The sequence below is a fragment of the Olea europaea genome, chromosome 8, assembly GCF_002742605.1.
Source record: "Olea europaea var. sylvestris chromosome 8, O_europaea_v1, whole genome shotgun sequence".
In the NCBI taxonomy this organism is placed as follows: Eukaryota; Viridiplantae; Streptophyta; class Magnoliopsida; order Lamiales; family Oleaceae; genus Olea; species Olea europaea.
The window spans coordinates 13,016,643-13,029,086 of NC_036244.1; the positions used below are offsets into that span (position 1 = coordinate 13,016,643).

Here is a 12,444-nt window from a genome sequence, read left to right on the forward strand (position 1 = left end):
ATAAATTAGAACCTATAATAAGAATAACAAAAATGTTCTTTCTTTTTGCTTACTATTGAAAAAATCCAAAATCAAGAATACCAATCGAAGCTGAAGATTAATCAAGAACAATGAAACCAAACAAGCATTCTTGACTAAAAACCTACAATCACCAATTAATTCCAAAAGATGAACAAAAAAGCTCAATCTTGGAAGCTTAACAAAAGATGTCCTGAATTAGTCTAGTAACATGAAAATCAATTTAAAAACTCAAATTTTCACCGCTATAAATAATTATCTTTGATTTTGTTTGCAAAATATTTTCTTAGTTATATTTTAACAAGATACCATAACATCTACCTATCTCCTTAATTCTTATCACACATAAATAACAGATGTCTAACATTTCTAATATTTTGGATTTATACAAGATACTATAGGCCAAAAGTTTCGAGTTTTCGGAACTATGAATTTTAGGAGATATCACAGTCCAAATGTTCTGAATTTCCCTTTTCCTTTTCATTCAAGAAGTGTGAAATCCAAAGAGAATCCATTTTATTTATAAACAAATTTGCTTTTTGTGGTGATAATTTATCTGTATAGAGTTGAATCATATAAAAGATCTGAGAATAAGAATTATGTTGATCTCGTTCTTACTGCTTTCATTTCCAATTATGGTCCGTACTTAGATTTTAAGATATGCATTACATAGTTACTTGAAAATGGATATTGCTCAAATGTTATAGCGTGGCTTGCATGCTAGTGGAGTCCTCCAGATAGGCTGCAAAGCATAAAAATTGATGCTCACATATCAAGAAATAGCTTTTCAAAGCAGAATCAAAATATTGGAAAAAAAAAAAAAAAAACTATTTTTAGCATACCTCAAGTGAATTAGGATGTTCCAAAGCATCAATTAAGTAAAGCGAAACTGAAACCCAGTAATGAATAAGTTTTTTTTCCCGCTAAGTTATGACTAAGAAAAATTAGGCTGGTGGACATCGAAGTGGTACCTTTATCCAACTAAAATCCTATGAAACACTACCAACTTTCGTAATTCAACAAAACATTGAGCACAAATTGTAAAATTAATCAGCTTAAACAAAAAGACTTAGATCTAGCACCTTGAATTTTTCTATAGAACAAGAAAATATAAAAGCCCAAGGTAGAGAAGTCGGTGGATTTGGTGGTGAGGAGAGGTGCACCAAGATGGTGGTTGTCGCCTTCAAAGTGGAAGTTGCCACCATTGCTAACTCTCAAATTGTGTAAAACACCACACAATTGTTATAGAACTTGGGAGAGCCATACCCAAAAGCTAGCCAATGAGATTGGAGAACCCAAGCCTATATAGATGCAAGGATTCAACATTTTTGCCCTTAAACATGAAATATTCAGAAGTAGTTTTCTTTTCAATACAATAACCAAAAGGGGAAAATTCATAATTCAGGTGTATTGTTTACATTAATTCACAAACCAGGTATAAAGTTTAAAAATTCAAAATTCAGATATCAGTATAATTAATTGAAAATATTTATTAATTAAATATAATAAAATCACAGTTACACGATTAATGGTCACGAATTTATAATTATTGGTCACATATTTATTTACTGGTCATATATCATCGAATTAATTAGTCACAGTTTATTTCGAGGTCACAAATAAAAAATTTACAAGTCACAGATTATTTCGAGATCAAATTGCTTGATCACAGATTATTAATTTTTTATCTCACACTGAATAGTTGGTTATAGAAGATTAAATAGTTGGTCACATACTCCAATTTCTTGATCACAAACAATCAAATCATCTGTGACTACCATCACCACCTGTGTCCACCACCCATCTCACAACATCGATCTCCAGCACCACCACACAAATCACAGAAATCAACACACATACCACCACCTGCATCAACGACCATCACCACCACCACCACCACGATCTGAAAAATACAACAAACAAACCCCCCAAAATCATTACCTACTGATTGGAATTCTTACAAGTCATCCAAAGGTGCATAAAATGAAAATGAAAAGTAAGCTTAGGAACATAATCAATTAAAATTTCTTTAAATTATTACAGAAACATGATGCCAAAATTCACTATAAAAGTAATATTTTTACTTTCCATATCTAGGGGCTTGGAAAAAGAAGTAGACAGGATTTGCTAACCTTGGCGACCATACGTTGAAAAGTAACTTCTTCATCATCTACTTTGGCCTTTCCTTTCTCCTATTTTTTATCTGCATCCAATTTGATAATCATTTTTTATATAAATAAATCACTAGAAACATTCACACAGAAAAGAGTAACCTACCTTTCGGATCCGTAAGGTTTGTGTACTCTCAAACTTCACCGATTAGCCTGGATATATAAGACTACAAAAATCCAAAAAATCTGGGTAGAATCTTACATGAACTTAGCCAAGCCAGTCCAACAAATTCTCTCCAAATTATTCTTTAATTTCCCATTCCCAATGGAACCCAGAGAAAACTCAATGAACTTTAGTGAAAACTATTACCTTTTTTATGATTAATTTTAGCTTACAGCAACAAAACCTTCCAACATGATGGGTAAGGTAGGGGTAGGGGTAGGGCAATGTGGCTTAGCAACAGTGAAATCCAACTTCAGAAGTATGAATTCTTGAAATTATGTTGATATATATCCTCAAAGAATGCCAAAAGCAGTGGAATCATTATAAATGCCCAAGAATGGGAAGGATGTCGATCGAGATGCAGAGGTAGCGCGGTGCATGTTAACACCAACCAAGGATACAAAGCTGACACCTACAGCTAATGGAAGTGTTGACGATACACGTTCGAGTGGGAGCTGTTGGTGAGTAAGAACAATTTCATATTCCTTTGCTTCTTTATCCATGTTGCTACTACAATTTTGCAGTTGGACTTAAAACTAAATGAATATTTATTTTAACATGCAATAATATATTTATCTTTGAACCCAAAAAAAAAAATCTAGAAGAAAGAGAAGAAAGTCGTAAAAACAACCATTATTTTCACCTCTTTGCTAAGCATTTTGTCTCTTCAAAAAATATATTTCCATCGAATTAAGTGTTGGGAATTTATTTAACATGCACGGTGAAACTCAAACAAAATTTTAAATTTTCACTAAAGATCTTTTTCGAGCTTAGAGAGAAACTATGATACAGAATTATACCTTTGATGAATTATTTGAAGAATGCTTCTGATCTGCAATCTTCAGCTGTACAATTGTTCAGCTCCAATGGAAATTCATACAGGGAATAGGATTGAGAGAACTAAGTTTTCTTTTATTCATGCTAGAAAGAATATGAATTGTACTCTCTATGGATTTTTCAAAGGGCAACTTACAAAAATACCCTTAAAATTAAGGGTCTTTTCAAAAATCATATGAAAAGCTTTTTGAAGTAAAATTAAAAAAAAAAAAAGTGACACAATGTAACTTTTTTATAAATAATGTGTCTCTTTTTCTTAAAAAGTGACACAACGTCACTTTTAAAAGTTTAATTTCATTTCTTTAAAAGTGTTATACAATGTCACTTTTATTAAAAAGTGATATTTATCATTAAAAAAAGTGATGAAAATTTCAAGAAGACGACTAAAAAAATTGACAAATACTAAAAAAAAAAGTATCAAAATTTCAAAAAATGTGAAAAATACTAAAAAAACAACAAAAATTCAAAAAAGTGACAGAAATTTCAAGAAAGTGATATAGTTGTCACTTTTTAATATCACTTTTTTATTAAAAAATGTCATAATGTTACTTTCTTAAAAAAGTGACATGATATCACTTTTTTAAATTAAGTGTCACTTATAATGTCTCTTTTATTAAAAAGTTATGTTTGCCATTCAAAAAAGTGACAAAATATTTTAAGAAAATGACAAAAAAAATAAAAAAATACCTGTAAAATTAAGTGGAACAATGTCACTTTTTTTTTATTATTAAAAAGTGACAATTATGTCACTTTTATTTAAAAAGTGATGTTTGTTAATCAAAAAAGTAACAGAAATTTCAAGAAAGTGAGAAAAAAGGTAACAAACACTAAAAAAGGTGAGAAAAATTCAAAAACATTACAAACACTCAAAAAAATGATAAAGCACAAATTAAAACATTGGAATCAATTCAATAAAATTACGTTAAAAAAAAATGACACAAAAATCATCACTCCTTTTCTCCATTTAGCGCCAAGCATTTTTAAGTCAGTTCACCAATAAAACACCAATTGGAACGCTAAGCGTCTTTAAGTCAATTCACTGCAATCTTCATCTACCAATTTAGCGAACCCATTGATCTCCAACTGAGTCAATTTTATACAAATTCAATGCTCAATCAAGAAATGGTGAAATCGGGTACTAGAAACAAGTTGTTGAAATCCTAAGAACACAAGATCTATAGAGTAGTATTTTCCCACTGCTTGTAAGTAAGAACTTCTCTCTAGAATTCATCAATTACAGCACCACCTGATATAGAACTTGTCTATTGTTGCAAATTACAAGAAGAAGAATCTAAATGGAAGGGTCTGTTTACATAACATAATTTTTATTCCTTGCATCAGAAAACTTTTATATATACATTCATATACTTTATTATCATAAATTTGTTAAAAAGAACTTCTCTCTAGAATTCATCAATTACAGCACCACCTGATGTAGAACTTGTCTATTGTTGCAAATTACAAGAAGAAGAATCTAAATGGAAGGGTCTGTTTACATAACATAATTTTTATTCCTTGCATCAAAAACTTTTATATATACATTCATATACTTTATTATCATAAATTTGTCAAATACAACAAGCTTAGAGAAACCCAGCTGTCAAGATTATGAAATTGGAAGGCTTTAAACTTCAAATCCCTATGAACGATTGAATTCTAGTGACACGCTATCCAGGCTAGATGGCACATAATTCATACAATCCACCACCTAAACTCCCAAAATTCAGCCCCTTTCCCACATTTCTTCGAAATCATTATCTCAATCCTGAAATTGGTGGGCTTTACTTGAGTTAGAGCACAACATCCTCATCCTCGCTCCAGAAATACTCAGGACCATTGGTGGCAGTGAAGTTGGAGGTAGTACATGACAGCGAAGTTGTGGCAACCACGGTTAAGGGAAAGAGAGGCAGAGATGAACCTACGCAGTGCAATCGCCATTGCTTATTTTCTCTTAAAGACTCGGAGGGGCCTTCCAATCGTCAAAAGAACCATCTCCGCCACCACCACTGTAGCAAGAAAGAGACCTCAGGACCATTGGTGGCAGTGAAGTTGGAGGTAGTACATGACAGCGAAGTTGTGGCAACCACGGTTAAGGGAAAGAGAGGCAGAGATGAACCTACGCAGTGCAATCGCCATTGCTTATTTTCTCTTAAAGACTCGGAGGGGCCTTCCAATCGTCAAAAGCACCATCTCCGCCACCACCACTGTAGCAAGAAAGAGATAGAGAAAACGTATAAGAAAGCATGTAAAGAACTGGAAGAATGAGGAATTGATCAAATTTAGGTCAAAGAAAGAAAATTGGAGATGATGTTAAGAAAAATGGAGATGAGGGTGTAGTGGTTGAGGTTCTGGTGTTGACTGGAGAGGGATCTGCAGATGTTAATTATGACGTGGAAGAAGGAAATGAACATATTAAATACGGTAGGGGAATGTTTTAATCTTTGTAGGTATAAATCTAATTTGTTATTTTTTAAAAGTAATGGGCCTAATTTCCTCTTTTTCAAACTCTAGCAACTGGAGATGAGGGTGTAGTGGTTGAGGTTCTGGTGTTGACTGGAGAGGGATCTGCAGATGTTAATTATGACGTGGAAGAAGGAAATGAACATATTAAATACGGTAGGGGAATGTTTTAATCTTTGTAGGTATAAATCTAATTTGTTATTTTTTTAAAGTAATGGGCCTAATTTCCTCTTTTTCAAACTCTAGCAACCTGTTAATATAAGTCCAAGTTGATTTGGCCCATCTATTAAATTTAATTTGGTCTCATATTTAATTGATCCAATTAATCAAATTTGGTCCATAAATTAATTAATTCTAGACTATTAACAAACAATCCAATTAATTAATTCGTAAATCTCATTCTTTTAGTTCTACTTTTGTGTATGATCCTTTAGGTTCTCAATCATGATGCCTAACGACGTGAATTATTATTTGATATAATCAAATCAATAAATTAATCGATAAATTAAAATACCCCTTCTAATTTATCATTAATTCACATTCGTCATCTCAAATTGACATCTAACTATGTGTCAAAGCAATACTTGTGACGAAAAATGTCTCATGGCATTTTAAAAATCAAACTTATTCGTTTACCGTAAAATTATAATCTTCTCATCAATATAATCCGATCAATTACGAGATATGGATATATATCAATCTCAATTATCGATCATATCTTTCATTTCACCATTAACTCGATGTAAGTCGAAAATTCCTTTTTCGACTTCTGAATACACTTTGGTCAAAGATTTAATTATCAACTTAACTGAATGAAATGTAGATTATATTCTCTTACTATCTACGAGTAACGAATCAACTATTGATAATTCACAAATTTTATATTATTATTGACAACCCCGAAAGCTACGTATTAGCGATCATTTGCATAGCAACACCCAACATCACCGAAGAATGACTACCCTCATATAAGGCACTATGATGACTTCAAGTTGAAAAACCAATTTCACTCTTGAATGTTAGAGATTAACCACTGGCATTCAGATTGTTATCCATGTGAAATCTTCAATATTTTGTTCTATAACAAAATATTCACATGTTCATTTAAGTGTCGCTATACTTCAGCTTGTGAGATCAGCTACTTACTCTACAAATAAAAAATGTAACGTGTGATGGTCATATCTCATTAATCACAACTACTTGTGATTAACAAATAAGACTTAAATTTACAGACTCTATTGTTTAATATAATTTATTCGAATATTAATTCAAATAAATAATAGATCTTGCAAAAATAAATTCATTCAATATATTAAAAGTGTTTACAATTTAAATTAATTGGACTTAGAGCATAATACTTACATTAAGAACCTACCACTGAAAGCCCAAATGAGCACATTTGCTAAAATTTTGTGTTGCTTAATTCGAGAAATAGTGTTCCACACAAAAATATGATTTTGATCCAGGAGTTCTTAGTCAAATATAAATATATCAATATATCCATTTCTTATGATTTTATACACGTATTCAAGTTCAATAGACTCTTTGCTGATAGTATTATATCACTCAAATCAGCTACTAATGTTGATATATATAAAGTCATATTTATTTATTTATTTTAAATTTTTGATAACTCGACATCGCCGTTTCAAGAATTAGCAAATATTTGTCATATAGTATAAGACTAATCTTATTAACCATGAGTAGTTAATAAGATACTTTTGTGAATTTTTTTTTTTTTGTGTAATTATATGTTTTCAATCATACAATTACAACACAGCGTCATTCTCCCACAACTTTAATAAAAAGCATAACCATCCATTAAAAGTAATATTAGAAGCGCATAATGAAACCTAAACTTAAGAGTGAAAAATCTTCGGATATTTGTAGTGAATTTATTTCTTTCGTGACCACTTTTACTATTTGTTTAGTTCACTATTTGTTAATATTTATTTAGGCACTTTGGATTTAGACAAATATAATTTTGTTACTACTTGTTTACTCCTCACCGAACATTTTTACTTGTGAATGGTTTGCATGTCAAATGCATGGTGAGAACCTTGCGACATTGAGACTTGAATAAAACATGATTAGATGGAGTTCATTTTTTCGTTAAAGATTAATACGTGCTAAGTCAAATGTGTGACAATAAGACTTGAACATATGATCTTTATCTACTTGATTTAACATAATGTAGAATCGCTTGATTTAAATAATTAAGCTATTAAGAGCAAGCACATGTATATCATTTAAATATTATTTTCAACACTGTATATACAATTTTGAATCTAAAAGTTTTAAGCTTTGCATACTTAAGAGAAATTACATAAAAATATTTGCCCAAAAATAGATTATTTGGTCGACTATTAACAAGGAATGAGGACTTGAAAATTATGTAATGTATTGAGTTAGAGTTAGCAAACAAATAAAAAGTATTTGACGGATTTTAAGTTATTAGATGATTATGGGACTGAGTGTTGGAAAGTTAACAAACAAAATGTCCATAATACATCATAACTAAAAGAATGGATGCTAATATGGATGTGTAGTCACCCTAGAATGGACATTGTAAATAATGAGACTATAACTTAACAAATCGAGGTTGTATCTATAGAGGATTATAAGAAAATTATGACTTTGACAATGTGGCAAGTTTTGCATAGACATAATTGAATTTCGATTCATAAAAACGACATGACTCTAATGAAATAAATTAGAAGACGTATAGGTGACATTAGCGTGGCTTGATGTCACGTTAAAAGATTTAGAGGATGTTTGATGAGACTAAAATTAGATTTTTTAGTATATTGTGATATAAATTTTTGAAATGTGTGGTTGAAATGTTGTAGGACCCATGAAAAATGTGGTTAATATTGATTGTTTGACTTTCACTTAGATTAAAATCAGATTTAACCAAACATGGGCTTACTTTCTGAATTTTACATTAGATTTAGTGGTAGATCAAATGGACTTGGTGAAAATAAATTGAGGAAATTATGCTCCACATATATTATATCCCCTATTTTTTACATAATTACAAAAGTACTGTCCATTGATTTTGTTTCTAAGAAAATAATCTGCTAATTCCAAATTTACTTTCTATCTTGAATACCTCCAAACCCTCCACCCAAATTCATAAAAGCAATGTTATTTGTACATTATGATTTACAGATCGATGCACAGAACAATGACATAGAAGAGAGAGAAAAAACAAAAGACAGAAGGAAAAAAAAAAGAGGAGTCGCTTGATATAATTCACATCATCATTCCGTAAATAAATTTTTAAATCATAATGTGCAAATAGTATTATTCAATCAGATATAATATATGTGAAGCATAAATTTGTAAATCATAATGTACAAAAAGAGGACTCTGATTTTTCATGTGAGTTTTTTCTCGAACCTAATTAGTCAGATATTATTTGATATGATGCCACGTGACCAGATATGTAATAGGAGCCTACACACTGATAAGGAAGATTTGATTTATAAGGAAGAAAATATGCCGATGCTTATGGAATACTTCTATTATTAATTATGCATAAGAGCGAACCCTTTATATAAGCGCTCACGTTTGTGTGGATGAAACCATCTGTTCTAATTCTAGATCTCCCGAAATTTTTGTCTCATAGTTGAAGGCCAGTAGCTATGACAAGAAAGAGCAGGGGACGCCAAAAGATAGAGATGGCAAAAATGTCAAAAGAAAGCAATCTCCTTGTTACCTTCTCAAAACGACGCTCTGGTCTCTTTAAAAAGGCCAGTGAACTTAGTACACTTTGCGGTGCTGAAATTGCTATAATCGTGTTTTCTCCGGGCAAAAAGGTATTCTCTTTTGGCCACCCGTGTGTCGAGTCCATTGTGGATCGTTACATGATGAGAAACAGTACACCGAGTTCCAGCATGATGCAACTTATGGAGGCTCACCGGAATGCTAGTGTCCAGGAACTCAACATGCAACTGACCAACATTCTCAGCCAGTTGGAATCAGAGAAAAAGTGCAGCGAAGAGTTAACCAGGATTAGGAAAGCCAGTCAAGGGACGTGCTGGTGGGAGGCGCCATTTAATGAGCTTCGCTTGGAAGAGCTCGAGCAACTGAAGGGGGCAATGGAGGAGCTCAAGAAGAATGTGGCTAATCAGGTGGAGAGGCTCATTGTGGAGGCATCGAACTCTTTGCAGCCTGTTCTTGGGGCATCGAGTTCTAGAGGAAATGTTGGGGTTGATGTTGATGTTAAGATTCCTGGCCTTGGATTTTCGATGACTCCTCATGGATATTCATTTGGATATGGTCGTCCATTCTTTTAATTGTGGTGAATCCATTCACAATATTACTTGATTTTGTTAATGGGATTTTATCACGCTAAACATATTCAAGGAATTATATTATGATTTGAAATTGTTTGAAATAAGTTTAATGTACTTGGTCTTTTACCAATATCAAGATGATGTTTATCAATCAATTTAGCCTTTTGTAATGTTTTGGTGCTTGATTTTTGGCTATCAGGAAAACAACATGAAAATCTCTTTTTCTTTCTTCTTGTGAGAAAACTGGTTCTGTGAATTTTCCAGGATTTAATTTCAAAACGATGTTTGAATAAATAGATCCAAATATTGATAACACAGTTTTACTCAGGAAAGTAAGATCAAGAATGAGGCCATATTGATCGTAGACACCAGGATTACCTGGTCTGCGTGAAGAGGGGCTGGATCGTAGACTCCAAGATTAGTCGCTGTAAAGTTGACACCTGGGTATCAAAAAAAAAAAAATTGGTTTACTTTAATCACTCGTAAGATGGCATGATTTTGCTTGTAGTTATTGTTGTAATCAATCTAGCAGTTGTCATAGGATCAATATTTGTTATAATTTAACGATCTTTATTTCAAGAACTTTATGTACATTAATATTCTTCTAATCAACTTGAATATGTTATGCTTTGAGCTGAGAATTGATGGGTTATCCTGCACGTGGGATGACTCTTTACTGGTGTATTTCAAGCGGCATATCAAATTGTATTTTTTACTCTTTTTTTTTTGGAAGATGGAAAAGAGCAAAGAGAAGTTACAGTTGGTGTGAGAGTGAGAAAGGAAAAAGAGCATATTAAATGGTACATTTAACTAGGTGAATTGACCTCGAACAAAAAGAAATTAAAATCTTAATATTGTCAATTCCATGCCCTAAGCAAAACTGCAGTGTTAAACTTACACCATAGAGCTCGTGTTTCATGTAAACTAGGCATATGAAATAGTTTAAAAGCCTTGTCAAAATTCTTTGTTACTGGAAACAAATTACATAGTGGATTTACATACTCTATATGCGTGAATATCGATTCATATGGATATTTATTTAGATGATATTATTTTGTCTTGTTTTGGATATTCATTTAGATGATATTATCTATGTATGGAAATTTAATATTATAATTGGTATATACTATTCAATACAACAGATTGCGTAATAACCTTATATCATTACTAAAAAAATTTATACGTTGTGTAAAATATGACCAATTATGATGGATCCTATCCGTTGTAAAAGACACATCACTTGCATATTCTGAAGACTTAAGCAAGCTTGGTGTGCTTCTTATGGTTACATGTACCCCCAATATATAAGTTTATGTTACAACAGGAAACAAATCATCTTTATATTTCTCTAAATTAGTATCTAATTAATGTTGAGTTAGACGTTTCATCTTTGTCACATCTTCTCTTGAATCATTAAAATATAACAGTTGGGTTGACAATGTAGAAATGCTGTACCAATTAATGTCACAATTGAGAAAATTATTGCACACAAATTAAAGCTGACTTATATATGCAAAATAGTCAATTAATCGTGAATATGCCAACTAAGAGAACATTACATGCATTAAATAAATAAAGATTTTTTAACTCCCAAATCAAGTGATCAAAAGCGCAAAATGTAAAAAAAAAAAAAAACTACCAAATAAAATGATACTAGCCAAAGTTGAAGTCCCTATAAATCATACGAGTTTCATCCCAAAGTTTCTTATCACAAAATCTTGAAAGCAAATCAAGCATTTTCCAATCCCTTTGTATAATCAAATAAAATTTTGTCCATGGCCAAGAAACTTAGCATGGGTCGTCAAAAAATCAAAATCGCTAAAATAGAGATAAAAAATCACCTACAAGTTACGTTCTCCAAACGACGATCAGGACTTTTCAAGAAGGCTAGTGAACTTTGTACGCTTTGCGGTGTTGAGATTGCCATTGTAGTCTTCTCTCCGGCTGGAAAAGTGTTCTCTTTTGGTCACCCTAATGTCGAGCCCATAATTGAAAGATTTATTGCCCGAAATCCTTCTCCAAATCCTAATTCATTCCAGATTCTTGAGGCTCATAGGAACGCCAGTGTTTGTGAACTCAATTTGCAACTGGGACAAATTCTTAATGAGTTAGAAATTACAAAAAAAAGAGGTGAGACATTGGATCATATGAGAAAAAATAGCCACAAACATTATGGGTGGGAAGGCTCTTTCAATAAACTAGGGCTACACGAACTTAAACAGTTAAGGGATGCCATGGAGGAGTTGAAGAAAACTGTGACTACTCAGGCTACTAAGTTCATGTCAGTAGTGACTAATCCGTCTTCATATTTTGTGTGGACTGGCACCGGAATTTTCGATCAATACGAGAGTAAACCAACTAATCCGGTGTTCGTGGGTCCTGTTAATGATAATTTTGGATATTGTCATGGCTTCTTCTGATGCTTGTTTTCTCTATTTTGATGCCAGATTTAGGCTTGTAATTCACTAGCTTTTACTTGGGATCAATTTACTAT

At 32.1% G+C, this 12,444-nt stretch overlaps 2 protein-coding genes across 2 annotated transcripts; both read left to right on the top strand.

Annotated features, from left to right (window-relative positions):
• Nucleotides 1-9,250: 9,250 nt before the first annotated feature.
• On the top strand, nt 9,251-9,950 carry LOC111398304 (agamous-like MADS-box protein AGL62). The gene has a single exon (XM_023025222.1). It carries the CDS (start codon nt 9,297-9,299, stop codon nt 9,948-9,950), a length of 654 nt encoding a protein of 217 aa, XP_022880990.1. The 5' UTR covers nt 9,251-9,296.
• A 1,775-nt stretch (nt 9,951-11,725) lies between these two features.
• On the top strand, nt 11,726-12,370 carry LOC111398305 (agamous-like MADS-box protein AGL61). Its single transcript, XM_023025223.1, has one exon. It carries the CDS (start codon nt 11,726-11,728, stop codon nt 12,368-12,370), a length of 645 nt encoding a protein of 214 aa, XP_022880991.1.
• Nucleotides 12,371-12,444: the final 74 nt, after the last annotated feature.